The following is a 20,786-nucleotide window of genomic DNA, read 5'->3' as shown; positions in this document are numbered from 1 at the left end:
TGCGTTCCTTTACGCATAAAGTTATGCCTCAAGTTTAAAAAGACTTGCAGTCGTGACTCCCTGCCCGCCCCTGCCCAGACTGAGGGGCCCCTTGAGGTTAGACCACCTGCCCGGGCCGCCCTGCCTGCTTCCTCCCCCACCCACCCTGGCTTTCACGGGCGTTGGGCTGGTGGCCGTTTAAAACAGCCGCACATTCTCTGGTCTTCCTCCCGGGACAGGCGGGTCTCAGCCCCAACCTTGTCCGTGACACTGGGTGGGCTGGTGACACTGAGACCACAGGACCCTGGGCCACAGCTACTTGCTTGCTGGCCTCGCACTTGCAGGGCTGTGAGCCGCCACCTAGACGTCCAAGGCCCAGAGCAGCCACTCTGGGGCTGTGACACACGCACTGAGAAGCCAGCTCCGGGCTGGGGGGTGGGGACGGACACCCCTGCCCAGCTGTCCCAGCTCCTGCCACCCACTCGAGGTGGCCCTGAGGTCAGCACAGGCGAGTCCTTTCTGGCTCCCTGACCCACATGATCCAAGAAAATAACAAATAGTTCTGGGGTGACTTCTGACCCAGAGACTCCTGGGACGGGACCCCCACTCCTGGTCTTACCTCACAACGTCCACCGACGCGGCCCCCGACTTGAAGAAATCAGTGGAATCTTCCACCTCCAGGATGCTTGGGAGAATGCGTTTCCAGGCACCCTGGAAAGCACGTGCGGTGAGAACATGGCTCCTGGGGGGCGGGGGCAGGAGGGAGCAGCTCCGGGGAGCGTGCCTACCACCCGGCGCCAGGCTGGCTTTGTCCGCTCCACAGGCCAGACGTGCTGGGGTGACCGCCTCCCTGGGGAAGCAGGAGCCCAGCTGCCCTCCTGCCCACCTCACCTGCCCACTTCTCCTGCCCACCTCACCCTGATGCCAGCCCCTCGGGGGCCCCACACCAGTGCAGGGGTGGCGGGAGGGCTGGACGTACTGGGGTGCAGGGCCAGCTGCTCCCAAGCCCCCTCTTGCTGGCCCCGTTGGGTGCGTCATCTGGTTTGGGGGGTCCCCAGCGGGACACTGGTGTGTGGCTGCCGTCACATGGCAGACAGCACAGCAGGGATGGTTCGTGAATGCACAAGCCCTTGGGTAGGGACCTGACCCGCTCTCTGGGCAGCTCCCAGCCAAGCCTCTCAGAACAGGAGGTGGGAGGGCCCCGACTCTGGCTGGGCGGCAGGCTGTGGCTGGTCACTGCCTTGAATGGAGGGTGGGCAAGACCCGACCGGAAACAGCCCCCAGGGACCCCCAGCTGGACCTCTCCCGGCCTCTCTCGGGAAGCTGTCCTGGATTTGGCTGCTCCCACCTCCCTGTCACCGGCCACCCCTGCCCCCAGTGACCGCCTTCTCTCTGGGCCTGTGCTCAGGCCCTCACCCACTGGTGACATGCTACCTGGAACCCCCAGCTCATGCTAACATCCTGGGCATCCCTCAGGGCCGACTGCCACGTCCCCTCTTCCCCAAACCTTCACTGACGCTCTGCTGGCAGGCTGCCCTCCTAAGCCTTGTTCGGCCTGGGGCCACCAGCCGCCGCTGGCGTGTGGGCACTCTGTGCACAGTCCATCTAGGAGGGGTGGGAACTGAGAGGCCACACAGCCTCGTCTAGATCCCAGCTCGGGCCAACAAGCCAGCAGGTGCAGGCGGCCTGCTGGGCCTCAGTTTCCTCATCTGGGCAAAGGGCTGGCGGCAGCCTTGGGAGGCTCCCCGCGTGAGAAAGGCAGAGCGCGTGGGTGCAGCAGCTCCTGGAACCACAGAGCCCCGCACGGCCCCTGCTCCACGTTCAGAGTAACCCCGACACTCTGGGAGCATCTGCTTTTCCTGTGACTGTCAGGCTCCCGGTCAACATTTACTGAGGCCCTAGCAAGTGCCGCCAAGCTGTCATTTTCAGACGTGTCCCTCCCTCTGCCACCCGGCGTCCTCCACAAACACACAGCCGCATCCACCCCGAGGGCCGCTCGGCTGTAAGAAGTCTGTCCAGCCGCCCTGAAACCCCAGGCCGGCATGGGCCAGGGCCAGAGCAATTGCTCCAAGAACAGTTTTTGAATAAATAGGCTGTTTTTTTTTCCAACAGACATTCAGAACGTTCAGCCTTCACCTTGGAAGTGCTCGGTGTCCTGGGCTCCTCCCGCACCTTGCTGGCAGCCCTGCCCTGCTCTTGTCTTCCACACCTTCACCACCACCGCCGCCACCATCGCGGCTCCCCGACGCTCGGGGCCTCGGCATTTTCTGTGCCTTCTGTCTCCAAGGACGTTATCTCTCTACTCAGGTCTTGGCTCAGACCAACCCCCGGCCCCTCCTGTAGTTGGCCCCTCACTCCCGACACTGCCTCCCAGCATGCCTCCTGCCTGAAGATACTTTATTCACGCGCTTGGTTGCTCACTCGTCCCCATGAGGGGCACGCAGGACAGCAGGGACAGTGCCCCCGTCACACCCCTTGTGTCTGCGTGCACATCTTAGAGAAGCAACACACGGCTGGATGACTGAGAGGCTGAAAACCCACCCGATGCCCTCTGGGTAATCCGGCTGCATGTCATCCAAACCACGGCTTCCGGGGGAGCGGGGTGGGGAGGGCGGGGAGGGGCGGGAGCAGCTCTGGGCAGGGCGCTGCCTGGCCTCCAGGTGGGGGAGGCTGAGCCTCAGACGGGGGTGTGCTGTCCCGAGTCACACAGGCAAGCGGGCCTAGAGTCCAGATCGACCAACTATGGCACCTGAGCAGGGGACCATGCAGGGTCTCCCTCTGGGGAAGCCTTTCCAGAAGGTTCCAGGGCACAGGCTCTCTCGGAGGGCCGTGGGCTTGGCACCTGACTCCCTTGGCTATTCCAGGGGCTCCTGTTCCATCGGCCCACTGATGACAGCAAGTCCCCAGAAGAGGCAGGCCCAGCTGGTCAAACCCCAGGGCCCCAGTGGCAGGGGAAGGAGGGGCCGGGGACACCAGGAAGCCCCAACACAGGACAGAACCGACAGTGTGCCTGGGGTCGGCACATCTACCCCCAGAGGGTGTGCACAGCCTGACCCCAGGGAGTGCAGTTTGCAAACATGTGTGCAGTGCACCACCTGCCCAACCAGACGGGAGCCTGCAGGGGTCTCACCCGCACGGCCTCCGCGGTGACCAGCTCCTCCTCCGTCAGCTCCAGGGCGCTGCTGTCTGCCCCCTTGAAGAAGTGTGAGGCTGGGATCATCCTGCCGTCCTCCAGCTGGACGTTCTTCACCAGCAGCTGTAAAGGAAGGCTGTCACAGCACCTGCGCTGCCTCGTGGGGGCCCCGCTCAGCCCGGTCCCCAGCCGGAGCCCTGGGGAGTGAAGAGGAGACGCAACCAGGCGGAGGGGCCGCCGCTCTCGGGGTGCATCCAACTCGCGCCCCCTGCCGGCCACCCCACCACACGCTCACTTCTCAAAAGCGCAGCGGTTTTATTATTTCTGTAAAGCTGCTGCCTGCTCACTAGACAGAAGTATTTCAAGTGCTGTTTTGAAAATCAATGCAGAAAACAACGAACTGTCCAACAGCCCAGCGTCTAAAACCCCGTGAACACCGGTGCAGGTCAGACGCCCCTCTGGGCGCAGAGGTGGGCAGGGGAGCGGGTGAGCTCACGGCAGAGGACGTGTCTGTCGGATCAGACTGGTCTATGAGGACCGTACACCTGTACATGCCCGAAGGAATGGAAGCCTCGTCCCTGGCTGCCTTGCAAAGAGGGCCTGGAGCTAAAGCCCAGCCAGGCCTACAGGGAAGTTCCTGGAAGGTGCCTCAACCACAGGTCTCTGCCAAGGCTTCCTCTTGCACTTTGCTGTCCCTGTGGATATCGGGGCGGAGACGGTCCCAGCCCCTCCTGGCCAGAGACGTCACCTTCCAGCTGCTGCAAGCCTGGGCTAGTGGTCCACACCTGCCCTCTCCTCCCTGACTGCGGCTGGCGGACCAGCACCACCACGCAGAGAGGCCCAGGAGCCACGCCTCGCTGCCCAGCGTGAGGACGCGGGAGCACAACCAGCAGGCCCAGTTCACCGCAGAGCCCGCCCTGGGACCAGATCGAGGCCGCACTGCTCCAGACCCTTGTCTTGGCTCAGTCGCCCTGCGCCGCAGCCTGCCTCCCTCGACAGCTCACACGCACAACTCCCGTCTCGGACGCTGCTCCCAGAACCTGAGCCAACTGCACCAGCAACCGTGAATTGAAACCTGAAATACCCGATCACCTCCTCGGGGAGGCCCGCGGACGCAGAGTGCGGCGGGGCGGGCACCCAGCGTGAGCTCGCACCGTCTCTGCAGAGCTGCTCCACGTCCCCCTGGCCTGTACACACCCACCCCGCCCAGGGCTTGACATCCACAATGAAGCTCCCCAAAGTACTCGAAGACCCCTGCCTGGCCCTTCTTCCCTGCCCCAGTACCCTCAGGTCCAGACCTGCCCGACCACTGCACGCAGAGAGCAGCAGCGGTAGCGTCACGGCCAGCAGTGGAGCTCAGAGCCCTGGGGCGACGGCCTGAATTCCAGCTCTGCCACGGACCAGCCCGTGTGATGCTGGACAGGTTATTTAAATCATTTTGCTTCAGTTTTCTGCTCAGTAATGTGGGTGTAATATTAATACACATTTCATATAGCTGTTGGGAAAACTAAATTTCATGCCTCAAATTGTTTTAAAACAGTGCCTGGCGTGCAGGCACTCCACAAATCGTCGCAGCTATCTGAGTTGCATTTGGCTAACGCGAATCACAGCACGTTACACTTCTCTGGGGGGCGGGGAATGAGGTTTGTTTATTTATTTATTTAATGGACGTGCTGGGGATTGAACCCAGGAGCTCATGCATGCTAAGCATGCACTCTACCACTGAGCATGTTATGTGCCCAGCATGGCTCCAGGGGTTTTCACTACGGCTTCCTTGTTTGAAGAGAAGGAAACCAAAGCACAGGTCAAACACCTGGACCATCTGCTGGACTAAAACCAGATCCCGCGTTCAGGGCTCCTGGGAGAGGGTCTCTCCCCGACTCTGACACCCAGCTTGTGGGGGACACATGGTCAGGCAGAGCCAGGGGCCGGCCTCCCAGGACAGGGAAGTAAGCTGTGCTCGGGGGCAAGGGTGGAGTCTCCCATCCTGAAGCCTGTGGTCCCCTTTGCCTGCTTTCTCCAGAACAGCCGGAGTAGGCCTGAGCCTACACTACGACAGTGACCCACGGCAGCACCATTACCATTTGGTCATCGTTCCCGAAGAGGATGAGTCCCGCTTTGGTGACTACCCCTGGACGACGAGCTCCCGGGATGGGCAAATCTTCTCCCTCCGGCACCAGGCCTGCAGTGTTCAGCGTTGAGTTGAAAAATGTCAGCTTCTGTTAAGGGCAGGAAAGCCAGCAGACGGAGGATGAGCGGCCCGGCTGTGCGGACCGGGCAGGGCTGTGTGGGGCTGGGGGCACAGGCCGGGGCCAGGGCCGCCACCTTGTGGGGCCTCAGGAGGCCCCGTGACTCCTCACACTGCCTTGGGGCTTGGACCCAGGGGGACAAACTGGCAGAAAGTCTACGCGGGCATCACAGAGCGAGACACTGCCCTGGGGAAGCCGCTGAGCCCCGGCCACTTTGCAAAGGTTCTTGTTGCGGTGAGGGCAGCAGAGGGACCTTGGACGGTCTGGGCAGTCAGCCGTGAGCAGGGGTTTGGACACCCTGGGCTTTGTGGAGGAGAGGGCTGCCTTAGACGTGGGTGGCCGTAGGCCCTCTGCTCACGGTCCCACCAGCCCCAATGCCTCTTGAGAGTCCGTGAGCCCCAGGTCCCCTTCTCAGCATCTAACCTGCCCGCTACCCTGGCCCGACCATGCCGCCCCTCCCCCTGGGATGAAGCTGGAGTTAGAGCTGGGCCTGGGGTCTCCGAGTGCTGCTAAAATCAAACCCCAGTGGAGACCAGCCTTGAAAGCCCCCCGAGCAGACAAGGCCAGTTCAGCGACAAGCAGAACTTGGTTTGGCCCATTTCACAAGACAAGCAGGACTAACCTGACCTCAGTCACTTCTCGCTCATGTCTCCGGAAACCGTAAGCAAACTTTAAACTGTTCCTCAAAATCGATACACAGTAGCCACTAGCTGACCCCCTGTCATGTAAGAAAACTCTGACGTTCTAGCCAGCTCCCACCTCCCCACCACTCAGCCGACCAGGAGCCTCACCTGGAGCCTGGCTCGAGGGCTCCTGCTTCCTGCACCGCCTCTCTGGTGTGTGCACGACACATTTCTGCTAAGTGCCACTTCAGTGACTCGTTAGTCTTACTTCTGCTGTTTCCAAACTTTTGACAGAGCCCAGGGGTGAGACTCAAAGTATGTTACACCCAGCACAGCTCCACCCCAGAGCTGCTGCCGGGTCTGGAGGCCTGGAGGCCTGGAGGCCTGGAGCCATGCTGTGCGCGGGGCTGGGGGACCTGGGGCACCTGGGCAGGGTTGGGGGTCTGAACAATGGCTGTTTACCATTTCATTCAAACATAGTTCACAGTTTTACAGCCGGGAGCTCGGCCCACCCGACCACGCAGGGACATACCTGCCCACCGGCCTCCGTCCAGGCGCCCGGCACCTTGTCGTTCCCACGGATCCAGTTATGTATGGCCTCTGCTGGCTGGTCCCAGTTGATCTGTGGGGCAGGATGTGTGTGCTCAGTGGTCGCTCCCGGCTCCCTGACCATCTGGGCAACACCTCTGGCCTCCCCTCAGGCCCTGAGGATCCCCTGACAATGGGTGGAGCCCTGGGGAAGGGCTGGGAAGTCTGGCTTCCTCTTGACTCTACTCTGAGTCCCAGAGCTGGGCTGGGCTTCTCCCTGGAACCTGGCTCTGAGTGTGCTCGAAGCCTCAGTCTTCCCCCGTGATGTAAACTTCAGTATGGTTTGGGGAAGACAACGTTCTGTTAAGATGGCCAAGGCCCAATTCAAAGTGCAGGCTACCCCATGGGCCCCCGGCAGCTCCTCCTCCCCTTCCTCAGCTGCAGGGCTCACTAGGCCCCCATGCAGCACCCCATCAGCCCTGAGCCCTCTGCTCCCTCACTGTGACAGCTCCGAGGAACTGGATTCACTCTTAGAGACTCCCAGCAGCACTGATTTTTCACACCCTCCCCCAAGTCTTCCCCCGGGGGCCCTGCCTGCCTCTTCCTAAAGGGGAACCGGGAAGAACCCAAACTGACCCCGTTCCCCACCTGTCCAGGTGCCACACGAGCCTGCTCACGCCTCCCGTGGGGGATGCTCGAATTTCAGGCCTTAAACCACCACGACCTGGCCGGCCACCCAGTGAGCCCCAGCCCCGCCCATGCACAGGGCGGGGCTCCGCACTCACCCTGGCTGTCTCCTTCTTCTGAATCCCCTCATAGGTGGCTCCGTCCTCAGGCTGAGGGAGTCTGGGGGCTTTGCCCTCAGCAATGAGCCTCACGGCCTGAACCTGGGGAGACCCGTTCGTTGGCGTCCCCAGCATTAGAACCCTGCCCTAACTCCCAGCCCCTGGGTTCACATTGTCTGGACCCAGCCCCACACTGACCAGACCTGCCTGGCACCATGCCTGGCACCCAGCGGGCACTCAAGGAACATCTGCTGCATGAGCAGGTGGGGTCACCCCGAATCTAACTGCAACCTGAGCAATGAGTACGCAACCCCGCCCTCCCCCAACACAAGGCCCCGGAAGGCTGTGCAAACTGAAGCCCTGTGCGGTGCTAGCCCAAACGAGCCTCCACATTTTTGTCCAAAAGCTCCCCGCCTTTTAGGGAGGATGGACCCTGAGCCCCGTGACGGACGTGGAGGTCCCAAGCCAAGCAGGGGAGCAGTTTGTCACAGGAAAGAGGAAGGTTGCGAGCGAAGGAATCAGGAGAAAACGGGAAGACAGCCGAGGAACTCTGCCCCGCTGTGAGGGAGGAGGGGGTTGGGGGGGCCCCCCGAGATGCCAAGGCTGAGAAACCAGGGGAGGTCAGAAACGCGCACGGCAGGACTGCCCGGGCGAACTTCTGTGGTGATGGCCGTGGACCACTGTCCAGTTCAGAGGCTGCTGGGCCTACGCGGTTACTTGGGACCTAAAATGCAGCCAGTGAGCTCGGTGGCCTCGATCTTTAATTAAATCCACTTAAATCAGTGTAAGAGCACGTGTGACTGGCGGCTGCCTACCAGGGGTGCGGCCCTGAAGGCTGCTTCTGTGGGGTGAGTCGCGTCAGACCTCTCGCAGGCCTGCTTGCTCACTCCTTGGTGAGCAGCTGGACCCTGGCCGGCAGACGCCGGGCCCAGGGCTGGGGCCGCTGGGCATTTGGGCGGCAGTCACCGCTGTGCTAGGAGCCGCCCTGCCTGACCCCTGTCCTGGCTGGCCTCCCCTGCTGGACCCCGGCGCCCCCAAACACACTGACCCCTAGGGGCCTGCACAACCTGCTCTGACATCAGCCCTCTGGGTCTGTCCCCCTCCCCCTGCCCCTCCCACGAGAACTCAGTCCAGTGACTACACCTGGGCAACCTGCTCCCCAGGCCACCGCCTCAACCACTCCCCCCTCACCTCGCCACCTCCTCCCCACGTAAGGAAGCACAGGACTGAGGCTGCCAATCAGAGCACTCCACCTTCCTGGCCAGTGATCAGCTCAGAGTGGTCACACGACCTAAAACTGGCCAATCAGAGTCTCCTCTGATTTTCTATTCATAAATTCTAGAAGAAAGAGGGGTTCTCTCCCCTGGAATCAAGGGGTGTAAACCTCGAGCCACCCGTGACTCTTTCCTCCCATTTAAGGGCAGCCAACCTGAGGATGAAGCTACCAAACAGAGAAAAATAGAGTCAGGGTGAAAAAAGAGAGATGGAATCCCATGTCACAGCTTGGTGACATGCCTGCCTTCCGTCTTCTCTCTTAAATGAGCCCAAAATGTCCGCTTTTGGCTGAAGCTTGTTGAGATGGCTTCCGACAGTAGTAGGCAAGAGTCCTGCCTAATACAACACATTATGTCCTAACCCTGCCTCCCTGAGACCCTGAAATGAGCGCTCTCCCCCTCCACATGCTGGAATTGGGGGAGCACATTCCTGTCCAGCTCGGCGGCAGCAGGCTGACCAAAAGAGGGTGCCAGGCTGGGGGGGCCACCGGGACACATGCCACACGGCCAGCCCCCAGCCCTCACCATCCCCTTGACGCCTTCGGGGAAGAGGAAGCGGTTGTACAGGGTAGTCACGGTGTCGTCCGGGAGGATCTCACACTCCTTCTGGAGCAAAAGGTCCCCAGTGTCCAGACCATCGTCCGCCCAGAAGATGGTAAACCCCCCTTTCTTGTCTCCATGAATGAGGGTCCTAGGAGCAGAAGAGTGAAAGGCTAAGTCCAGGAGGAAGGACCACAGAGAAGAGGCCCTGGGGGCTGCCCCTGTGGCCCACGACACCCTGGGACATGCCCCTTCCCTCCAGGGGAGGACCCACACCCGCTGTGGCACGAACGGGAAGGAAGACGGCACTTGCTGACGCCAGCTGTGTGCCAGGTGTTGTGCAAAAAGCCCTAATGCCTTGCGTGACTTTATCCTCCCAACCAGTATCACAGGCTTCGCCCGCCTTCCACAGACAAGGAGACTGAGGCCCGGAGAAGTGCAGAGACGTGACTGGGGGTCAGGGAGCCTGGATCCCAGCCAGGCCAGTCTGACTGCAAACCTGCTGTCTTTTCCCAGCTGGGATGTCTCCCTGCCCCGACCGCCCCTCCGAGCTCTCTAGCCACCAGCCTCAACACCGCCCATTGTCCCAAACCCTCCTATTCAGGCAAGTCTTCACTGTGTCTCGATCTCTTTCCAAGTGGGGGGCTGCTGAGAGCTCTGGCAGTGTGTGGGAGCCCTTAACCCGCTCTGTCTGGGTGACCCCGTTCCAGGATGGGAACACTTTGGGGTTCACTGTGGGACGCAGAGCGCGCGGCGAAGCCTGACCCCAGTTCTTGCTGACGATCGCACTACAGTCCACCATGTGGATGCCGTCTGGCAGCATGGCACAGACGCCCCAGAGAAGAGCTCCGGGCTGACGGAGGGGACAACTGGGGCAGGTGGGCGTCGTGGCCCTGTCTCACCAGTGGATGGCCGAGGCCCCTCGGTGCCGGGGGAGCAGACTCGGGTGGTAGATGATGGAGCCGTGGCGGGGAGCCCCAATGATCTCCATGGGGATGAACTGGCTACAGAAGGGCAGGACGTTGAGCTCGGCACCCAGAGCTTGGTACTCCGCCACCACATCGGGCAGAACCTGGCCCTTGGCCCGCCAGCGGGGGAACTTGAACACGGGCACTCCATCCTTCTCCGCCTTCAGGCCTGCGGGACAGCGGGTGAGAGTCCAGCCCTGCCCCGCACCCACGCACGCTCAGCGCCTCAGCCTCTCCAGCCCAGTGGCTCCTGCACCTCCTCTCCAGGCCTGTCCCTCCCAACATCCTTGCTGCCAGCGGGGCTCCTGGGCAGCAGAGGGGACAGGAACGGTTTTGCCTGGACTGCCCGCTACTGACCGCCAAGACTTCTGAGTGCCTCCCTCCCCTAGACCGTCTGACTAGCCTCACCTCTTCACCCCAGCGGCAGCGGTGCCTTCCCAGAGCAGCAGCTGAGTCCGTTTGGCATTTTCCCAACATCTGCAGAACTGTCCTCAAGACGGTACCCACCCCCTACCCCGACCCTGTGTCCCAGGTCCCACCTGCAGGGCCCCTCCCCGGCCCCAGCAGCAGCACACCCTGCTCGAAGGCCTGATTATGGTCCCCAGGCTTCCAAGGTTTTGAAGTTACAGCTTCTCCCCTCTGTCCCTGCCCCCACCTCCAACAGGTGGCAGCTGCCTCCTCCAGTCACCACCTGGCTCCTCAGAGCTCTCCTCGGCCCGCCCTCTCCTGTAGCCGTGAACACTTCCCTGTACTGGGTCTCTGCTAACATACCTGCTGATCTGCCCCCGAGGGACCTGACCCACTCCCTGGCCCCTCTGCCTCTGCGCCCCGTGTTCAGGGTGTCGAGGGAGGTGGACTGATGTGAGCAGACTGGGCTGTGCTTGCAGAAGCGGTCCCCACCATGACCAGGGACATCCGCAGGACATCCGAGGGCAGGTCAAGGAGCAGCCGCAGCCAGGCTCAGAGCTGGGTTCAGCAGTCGCTTAGTGGCCAGACTCAGTGGGTGGGGTCTAGAACAGCGGCCTGGCTGGCACTGGGGTGTGGCGGAGCCGAGCCGGTGGTCAGCCTGCACCGCTCCATCTGGAAGACTCTCTCTTCCTAATGAGCCGAGCCCTGGTGCCTGGCAGCCCGCAAGGCCCCTTTCCTAATCTGGCCCCACGTTCTGAGTCCATCAGGCCTGAGAAGGACCCACGAGTGTCCCTGGAGGGTCTGTCTGTGGAGCCAAGGGCCCCTGCCTCCCGCCTTGCTGCTGAGCTTGCCAGCTCAGCAGTGCTTCTCCCAGAGAAGGAGGGTCAGCATCACTGGGAATGCATTGGAAATGCAGATTCTCAGGCCCCAGCCCTTCCCTGTAAGCAGAAACTCCCAGAGTAGGGGGTGGCGCGGGGGCCCGGCACTCTGCCTGACAGGCCCTCCCTGCGACGGGGGGCTGCAGCGCACACTCACATCTGAGGCTGTGGGCCCGCAGGGACCCCCACCTGGCGGCCCTTTCAGAGCCCAGGTGCGGGGGTCGGGGAAGCCTGGAGCGGCCACACTGCAGGGCCCTGGGAGCAGGCCCGGCTTCCCCACAGCCCTCTTCCATGACACAGACCCCATCCCACCATTCACTTTGTTCCAGAAAGCCCAGCAGCCAGTTGGCCCCTGAGCAGGGTCAGGGTGGACCACGTACAGCTGCTTCCATCCAGGGAGGCCCACGACCTCAGCACAGGGCCCCATGGGCTCCGCTCCCACCACCGCCCACCGGGCACCCCCGCTCTGTGCTCCTGAGCCACCCGCTCACCCAGGGGGTCCGCCTTTCCGTCCTTGTCTGGCACAGTGAACACGCCCACGACCTCATGACCCTCCTCCCTCAGGTGAGAGTATACTTCCTGGCCGAACAGGCTCTGTCCGATCACTGCGATCTTCATGACAGCGGCGCTCGGTCAGGAATACCTGGGAAAGAAGGAGGCCTCGTGTCAGACAGGGCTCGCGGGCCTGGGCTGGGGTGGGGAGCTGCCCAGAGCCTCGCCCGCCAGCCCCGCCCCAGCCCCAGCCCACCTCCTGGCTCCCTGGACTGCCAGCCCCTGCAGGGAGATGGCCACGTCTCCTCTCCAGAGGGGGAGGTCCCCAGTGGTGGAATTTCAGACGCCACAGTGGTGAGTTGCCTGCGGTTGCAGACTTAGGGACTCCCTCCTGAAACCCCCTAAAATGGTGCTGAGTATCACGTGATACCCCTGCGTGTCACATCCTCTGAGCTGTATATAAGGGTATTTCTGTAACTAACCAGGTATGTGACCTCGGTGAAGTCACACCAGCCTCAGCCTCCTCACCTGTTGAGAGAGATGACCCCAAATGGCTTTCAGCCTGCAGGCTGGGCTTCCTCGAGCAGCAGGCAGGGGCCTGGGCCCGAATGATGCCCAGAGGACAGCCCGAGGACTGAAGGTGGGGGCAAGGGGGACGGGGTGCCACTGGACAGCCAAGAAGGAAGGTATATGAATGACACCCCCTGGACCTCGCAGTTCTCCGAAGTTCGGCCATTCATTCTCCGTGCCCGTAGCACTAAAGCCTGTTACCCACTTGATGTATTTCTTTTAATTATCTATTTATAAAAATATACACTTTTTGAAAATTTTACTGAATTTTATTACATGCTTTGGACACACAGAAAAGCGCACAAGTCATAAGCATGTGCTCCAGTGAACTTCCACACACTGTGCACACCCCGGTACTCCGCACTCAGACAGAGAGGCACTCCAGAGGCCCACCTGAATGACAGGGAGAGGGGCGAGTAGACTCTACTTACAGAAACAGCGTCACACCGTGCGATGCTCTGTGGGCTGTCCGGGCGGCTGCGCCCTGGTACTGCACTGTGAGTGTGAGTAAGAATGTCCATCTACCCTGTCTGCTACGGAGGGAAATGCCAGCTGCAGGCTGTCGCCCACGGGGCTGTGGTGAAGATCCGGGGCCTAGCTCCTGCTGAACGTAGGTACACGTTTCTTCTGGGTATGTACCCAGGAGTGGAATTCCCGGGTCGCAGGTGTGGAAATGCTCAGCCCTCACAGGCTCAGAGCTTCCAAAGTGGTGGTGCCAATTTCCACGTGCTCTGCCCTGCGGCCTCCTGCCCACCCACTTCACAGCCTTGCTAACGTGAACCAGGGCTGCCCTCCGGGGCTCATTGGCCAGTCCCTGACCACCGATGGAGGTGACCACCTCTTCGGTGGCACAGCCACTTGGATACCTTTATGTGGGGACTGCCTCTTCAAGTCTTTCGTCTATTTTTTCCACTGGGTGGTCTTTCCCTTGCTCATTTGCAGGAGGTTTTAGTTTGTTGGCTTTTGTTTTAAATAATCTAGACTACGAGTCCTTTGTCAGATGTAATTATGAAAAACGCCTCCCATTCTGTGACTGGCCTTTTCACTCTACGGTGTCTTTTAATGAAGACAGTTCTCATACTGTACTGAACAGTGCACTGTACCAAAGCCTCCCTTTATGCTGAGTGGGTTTTGTATTCTTGTAAAGGAATCTTTGCCTGCTCCAGGTTCACAGAGATGTTCTTTTTGCCTTCTAAAACCTTTATGGTTTGACAAAGGAGCAAAGGTAATACAACGGAGCAAAGACAGTCTTTTCAACAAGTGGCGCCAGAACAACTGGACATCCACATACAAAAGATGACTCTAGACACAGACCTACATCCTTCCCAAAATTAACTCAAAATCCATTGCAGACCTAAATGTAAAATGCAAATGTACAAAATTCTTAGAAGGTAACACAGGAGAAAACCTAGAGGACCTGGAGTATGTGGCGACTTTTTAGATACAACACCAAAGGCACAATTCATGAAAGAAAAAAATAAGCTGGACGTCACCAAGATTAAATGCTTCTGCAAAAGACATTGTCAAGTGAATGAGAATGATGGGGTGTGTGTGCACGCACACATGTGTGTGGTGTGTTTGTGTGCATGTGTGTGGGGTGCATGTGTGTGTGCGCGTGTGGGTGCATACGTGTGTGCATGTGTATGTGTGGTGTGTGCGTGTATGTGGTGCGTGTATGCGTGCATTTGTATATGTGTGTGGTGCACGTGTGTGTGCACGTGTGTGTGGTGTGTGTATACGTGTGCAAGTGTCAGCTGGCTGAATAAAGGCCTGAATGGATTCACACAAATGTTAAAAGTCACTGGGTAGAGTTTTGGGGTTTGGAAGTCTTTTGATGACTGTAACTATCTTTTTCTAACTAGAATGTTGTTTTTCTATATTGAGCATCAATTTCTTGGAAAAATAAAAGGGGACAAAAGAGATCCTTTTGGAAGCAGGGAGGCAGGGTGGAGGAAGCCACTGTAGAGCTAGTGGGACAGGAGCACTAGGTGGGACGGTTCACCTTGACCTTTGGTGCCAGGACAATCAGGTGCCAGGAGGGGAGGAAAGGGAAGGGAGGAGACGCAGAGCCCCATGTGGGCCGAAGGCAGCCTCCCAGCCTCGGCCTCCTGCCTGAGTTGGCACCCTCGGTGCCCTTGGCCCAAGGTTCATGGGGATGCTGTGGGGCTGAGGTGGCAGCTGGGGGACCGTGAGGCTCCCTAGGCCTCCTGCCTGGCCAGCGGTGCTAAGCATGGCAGCAGCTGGGACCCTCTGTTCCACGCCATGTGCTGTGGTCATGGGGCCCGTGGGGAAAGGCAGTTCTAGCATGGGCAGAGGCTCCGTGGAGCTGGGCACCCAGCCACAAAAACGCCTGTTCCAGCTGCCCTCTGCTGGGCCCAGGGCTGACTCTTCTCCCACAGTCAGTCTTACCTGCTGGGCACCTGCTGGTGGGCACACTTGCCCTGGAGTCCCCGGTGGGGTCATGCTCCAACCGCAGTCTTTCCCACGGTTCTGGGCACAGGGGACAGGCCATGCTGCTGCTGCTCTGACCACCTGAGCCTCCAGGTGGCAATGGTTTCCCTCTCTAAGCCTCGATTTCCTTGTCTCCAAAAGAGATGGCACAGGCTTTTCTCCTAATGTGATGGGGAGGATGATGCCAGTATGTTCCCTTTGCACAGGGCCTCCAGGGCCCGATGTGGCACGCAATCTCACGTCTTTTTGAAGCAACCTTAGTGGGTCAGGCACTATGAGTTATTGCCCCTCCCAACTTCAGCCAAAGAAACTAAAATTCAGAGCTGAAGAAACTTGCCCTATTTCACGGAGAAGCGAGGGAGTGGGGAGAAAACACTGTCACCAGGTGCCAGAGCACAAGCCTCACCGCGCATCCAAGAATACTAGATTCTGTCTCTGCGCACCTGGAGGGCAGTCCTGCCTCCCCTAGGCAGGTGGCAGGTGAAGGGCCTGGGCAGATGACGAGGGGACCTGGCTGTAAGGCACGACCCCAAAACCAGATGGTGGGGCCGGGCTGGGGCTCCGGGATCCCAGCTCCCCCAGCCCGGAAAGGGCCGCGGCAGGGGGCCTGGAGCTCTCCAATCACAAGAGGCCCTGGTGCCCGGCCCCGAGATTTGGCCAATCATGGGGCACCGTTGCCAGTTCCCAGAATGGGGTGAGGGACTTCGGAGGCAGGGGGACAGGCTGTCCGTCCGTCCGTCCGTCCGCCACGGGCCATCGCATCACCTCTGACTTGTCCCTGTCCCTCTCCGAACCTCAGTTTTCTCTTCTGTGAGCAGGCTGGTAACGCCCACCCGCCCCGCGGTGCAGGCTCCGGAAAGCGCCCCTCCCGTCCCCTGCCGGCCTGCGCTGCGCGATCTTCCGCGGTGTCGCCGGCCTGTGGCCCGAGGACCCCCGCCAGGCTGGCGCCTCCGCTGCCCCAAGGAGGACCCCCGACCCGGACCCCAGACGTAGGGTCCCCGCGGCGAGGCTCGCCCCTCAGGGGCTCCCGCGGGGAGCCCGGAGCCCGGAGCCGGGAGCCCCGAGGGCTGGGGCAGCCTCCTGCCCGGGGCGCAGGGCAGTGGGCACTCACCACGCACGGGAGGAGGCGCAGGCGGCAGGGCCAGAGCGGGCTTCTGAGTCCGGCCCGGGTAGGTCCGGGAGGGCGCGGGCGGGGAGGTGGGCCCGGGCCCGCCCCCGCCAGTCCCGCGCCGCTGCCGGAGGGGAGGGGAGGGGACGGACGGAAAGTCACGCGGGTCCAGGCGGGGAGGGCGCTCCAGGGCTATGGACCCTTCCAGAATTCAGCGGGCTTTGAAAGGCCCCGTGCTTGTTCCTGCAAGGCTGACCTGACAGGGCAAAGTCTCCCTGGGCCGGGTGGTCTCGCTCACCGCTCAGCAACTGTCTGCGGGCTGTGCATCCTCTTTCTCCAGGGAACCCCACTCGTACTTCAGGCGGCTCCCCTCAGATGCCACATCTGAAGGGAAGCGTTCCCAAGCTCGCACCCAGGAGGACAGACCCCTCCTCACACCACCGCAGAAGGGCTTTGGTTTTCCTTCAAGCACCCCCTACTCCCCAACTTCAGCTTTATTACTGCTTCTGGGAGTATCTGCTTGACTGTCTCGCCCACCAGAGCAGGAGGGCAAAGACTCTCGGTCCCCAGGAATCCCCAACACCCGATGTAGTGCCTTGTGCTAGCAGGTGTTCAGTAGAATTTCTGGAACTAACGGCTGAATGTGAGGAGCCTGGGGTGGGAAAGTCATGTGAGAAGAACTCTGAAGCTGGGGTGGAGAAGGCAGAATGACAGGTGACTCTGAAAGAACGGCTTGGAGGTGGACCCCCAGAAGGGCGTCAGGATGTCAGAGAAGAACGCATTGTCTTAGCCTGCATGCTGAGAGGAGGGAAGTCTAAGCAGAAAATTGAGCAACACTGCCACCCGCAGTAACGTGAAAAGCAGAAAATACGCCGAGTGAATTGGGCCGTCTGGCAGAGGAAGTTTCCAGGCAGACTGTCGAAGGTGCCTCCTGGCTTCTTCTTGCTGCTTGAACTAAAATGTGAGAGAAGAGAGATGCTAAGCCAGAGGAGGGCTGTTAAACAAAAAGGAACCGGAACTTGCTGGTTTTGAAAATTCCCAGCATCTCCAGATGTCAAACGATGCTAAAATGAACACACAGCTCTCAGGCGCAGGCGTGATTCAGGGCCCCACTAGGAAAAGATGATCTGAAGATGAAGCCCAGGGTGTGGCTGTAAGGCCCTTAGGAAAGTCCTCAAAAATGTCAAAAGTGGCACCTAGAGTATTCAGTTAAGCAGGGGGACTTTCAGAAAACTTAACATTGTCATCCCGCAGAAGCCCAAGGTAGAGAAGGGTATATCTCAGAGAAGTGAGTGGGTCTGCCAGGTGCTGAAAGGACTGAACCTCAGTAAGAGTCATAGAAGACACACAGAGTTTTTAAAAGAATTACATTGGCAAAAGCTTGGACTGAGAGGATCAGAGACAGTGCCAAGTGGAAAGAGACCTCTGGAACTGCCCCCTCCCGAGTTCTTCTGGCAAGAAGCAGTCTCAGTCCTTCACTTCATCTCTCTGAGCCTCACTGGGGCTCAGGGATTGGCTCCTGCAGCCCAGCCCTCTCCCCTCAGGAATGCCCACATTCACAGCACAGATCACACCCTTATATAATTTTCCATGTGCTTGTCTACTTCCTTCCACGATGGCCAGACTCCTGAGTGGGGGCACCGTGCACCCCAGAGCTCTGCACTGGGCCTGCTTCAGAAGAGAGCCCAGTGAGTGAGTGTGGATGGAGGACATGGCCAACAGAGAGAGCCTCTGCAGGCCCCTCGGGGCCAGGAGGACAGCGGGTGATTGCTCAGCCCTGTGCTGTGGGTGAGAGGATGGGGCTACTGCTTTAATCCAGGGGCAGCTGAGAGGGCCAGGCAGGCTCGAGCCACATGGGTGGGTGACCAGAATGACCTCTTTCTGTTGTGTAAGGATGATTCAGCTGTCCTTTGGGAGCTCGATGGCTGGGTTACGCTGTGTGTGCTCATGCTGCAAGGGAAACATTAACTTGGCAGGGTCCGGGCCTCGGGAAATCAGAGAGCAGGCACGTGACCCAAACCGTCTTTTCCAACTTGGGGTGGCATTCCCTCTGCACCTCCTGTTCAGGTGCAAAGTGAGACTTCCCCTGCTCGCACCCACCTAGTGCCTCTCCCCCCGGGAACTGAGAAGGCAGTGTGGTTTTCCTCCCTGTCCCCCTGAAAGGGGCAGTGTGTGACTTCACCCACGCCTTCGTCGGCTGGGGCTGCTGGGGCTGCTGTGGCAGGGCGCCACAAGCAGACACTTGCTGCTCGCCGTTCAGGGGCCGTAGGACTGAGGTCGGGGCGTCTGCAGGGCCGAGTGAGGGCCCTCTCTGGGCCACAGACTCCTTGCTGTGTCCTCACAGGGCAGAAGGGGCGAGGGAGCTCTGGGCCCCCTTTCCACCCTCGCGACCTGATCGCCTCCCAAAGGCCTCACCTCCTAAACCACCATCTTTGGGGTTAGGGTCCAGCAAATGGATCTGGGGGATGAGATATTCGGACCACAGCATAGACAGAGGTCACGTATGAGTCAGCCTTAATACAGCTCCAGACTTTGAAACAGGGTCCATCCAAGGACCTGGGAATACAAACAAAAGTGTTTCTGGAGAGTGGGGCTGACGGGGGCAAAGTTCGCAGCTGTTCTCCTCTGAAGGAGACCCCTGACCCCCATGCTAAATCAAACCTTGGGGTGGTTTTGCATGTGTATCCCTGCGCCTGGGACAGAGCCTGCCCTGCAGGTGGCCCCCAGGAGCTCACTGCAGGGGAGGAAGTAAGAACTGGGGAGAGTTGGGTGCAGCCTTCCTCCTGGAATTGCTTGTAACCCCGGGGCAGGGGTAGCAGAAACCAAAGATGGGGACGTGCTGTGACCTGTGAGAGGGGGACATTAGGAGATGGGACCTGGGGTGTGTCAGGCCTCCTTGGGAGGATAAGGCCTGGCAGGACCAGCATGAGTTTAAATAGGAAAAAATGGGAAAGATTCAGGTGGGGAGTAGAGTAAGAATGAACGCAGGGGTGTGTGGGGGAGGGGAAGAGGCATGACCCCTGGGCAGCTGGCCCAGAGAAGCTGGGCTGGAATCTGCCTGCCCCTGCGTCTAGCGGTGGTCAGATGTGCTGTTTCACAGGCCAGGGCCACTGCAGAAGCACTTGGGCAGCTGGCATTGGGTGGCTAAATTTCTATTTTGCAACATAAGAACATCTGGAAAAAAACATCAATTTCCTGGAATATTATTCAGGCTTAAAAAGGAAGGAACTCCTAACAGGCCGTGACACAGATGAACCTTGAGGACATTGTGCTCAGTGAAACAAGCCAGTCACAGAAGGACAGAGACGGTGTGATCTCACTTACAGCAGGTCCCTGGAGCAGTCACATCCAGAGACAGAAAGTAGACGGTGGGGGCCAGCGGCTGGGGAGGGGTGGGGAGTGAGAGGTTAGTGGGGACAGAGCTACAGTTTGGGAAGATGAGAGGTTCTAGAGATGATGGTGGTGACGGCTGCACAACAGTGTTATGTGCTTAATGTCACTGACCTGGACACTTAAAAATGGTTAAGATGGTAAATGTTGTGTTATTTTACCACAATTAATTTTTTTAAAAATCAGTCTCCTTTGGCTGTAATAATTTCATTAAAATGATCATTTAGCATTAAACATAGGAACGGTGTCCCTGTTGACAACTGTCCCGGCTCCCTGCTGGTCCTGGGCCTGGCATCCGGGAAGCACTGTCTGCACTGGAGAACACGAGGTGGGGACCCCAGGAAGCGGGGGACCAGTGAGGACACCGTGCTCGTCCGAGGGCACGCGGGCAGGGCCCGGGGGTCCGAGGGCTTGCGGGTGGGGCCCGGGGCCAGGGCGGCAGCTGTCACCACCTCTGGGCCCTAGGGGTGGGGAGGGGCCTGGAGCATTTTCCACCCCCAGAGAAGGGCTGTGTATGTAGAGCAGGGACCTGGGCCAGGACGCAGCGGCCACAAGGGGGACCGGGCACGAAATGCCCACCCTGCCCGCCTCCTCTTGTCCATCTCCTTCCAGGACCCTCTGCCGGTTGGGAAGAGGCCAGTGGATGCCTTTCCAGGTCTGAATCCAGAGCAGCCAGGGAAGGAGCACGGACCTAGGGAGCCCGGGGGCCTGGTCAGGAGAGACCCACCCACGCTCAGTGGGGCAGATGTCACTCAGCACCAGAGGAGAGGAGAGTGCAGACCAGAAACGGCGAGGGCCCCAGAGCTGAGTAGCGGACAGGAAGCCGACGCCACCTGTAGGCCAGGTGGACGAGGGGAGACAAGGTCACTGGTGCCACACCCAGCGCACACGCTTCCTCCTGCCTGGACCACTGTGTGCGGCCTGTGCTGTGGCCTCAGGGCGGTCACATACCTGGTTGCCAAGACTCTCGCCCCCTCTGCTCCACACCGCGGAGCTGAGGTTGGAGTCACCCAGCAGAGAAAGAACTGAGCAGAGGGCCGTGTGGGAACGGGGACTGGCAGGGCTGCCCTGGGGGTCAAGGAGACGCAGCCCCTCCCGAGATGCTGCCTGACCAGCTCACCCTCTTCCCATCCCCCACCAGGGTTTCATGGTGCCTGAACAAACTGACAGGCACTTGCTGGCAAGGGAGCCTAAGAACGCTGCTCTCTGAGGCCAGGCCCCTGCAATACAGGGCAGCGGGGAGGGCGAGGCACCAGGCTCCGTCTGCCCATGAGCACCCACCGCTGTGGAGAAGCTGCGCGGGGAGCGCGTGTGCGCATCAGGCCTGGGACCACCTCGCTGAGCACTGGGTCTGGGGGACGGGAGCCGAGCCAGCCTGGGGGGTGAGGAGCCTGAGCGTGCGGACTTGGG

The 20,786-nt window shown here is 60.1% G+C and overlaps 1 protein-coding gene across 2 annotated transcripts in view; it reads right to left on the bottom strand.

Annotated features, from left to right (window-relative positions):
• ALDH1L1 (aldehyde dehydrogenase 1 family member L1) overlaps nt 1-16,143 on the bottom strand; it is a 46,952-nt gene extending 30,809 nt beyond the window's left edge. For both annotated transcript variants that reach the window (XM_074344150.1, XM_074344151.1), the window contains exons 1-9: nt 15,990-16,143; nt 11,857-12,008; nt 10,014-10,248; nt 9,097-9,262; nt 7,298-7,399; nt 6,517-6,606; nt 5,194-5,331; nt 3,110-3,235; nt 599-690 (exon numbers count right to left, since the gene is read on the bottom strand). In XM_074344150.1, the coding sequence (XP_074200251.1) occupies nt 599-690; nt 3,110-3,235; nt 5,194-5,331; nt 6,517-6,606; nt 7,298-7,399; nt 9,097-9,262; nt 10,014-10,248; nt 11,857-11,983 (1,076 nt within the window). In that variant the 5' untranslated portion in view covers nt 11,984-12,008; nt 15,990-16,143. The remainder of the gene's footprint in view (nt 1-598; nt 691-3,109; nt 3,236-5,193; nt 5,332-6,516; nt 6,607-7,297; nt 7,400-9,096; nt 9,263-10,013; nt 10,249-11,856; nt 12,009-15,989) is intronic.
• Nucleotides 16,144-20,786: the final 4,643 nt, after the last annotated feature.

The sequence above is a fragment of the Camelus bactrianus genome, chromosome 17 (assembly GCF_048773025.1).
Source record: "Camelus bactrianus isolate YW-2024 breed Bactrian camel chromosome 17, ASM4877302v1, whole genome shotgun sequence".
NCBI lineage: Eukaryota > Metazoa > Chordata > Mammalia > Artiodactyla > Camelidae > Camelus > Camelus bactrianus.
This window is presented reverse-complemented; position numbering and strand designations above follow the sequence as displayed.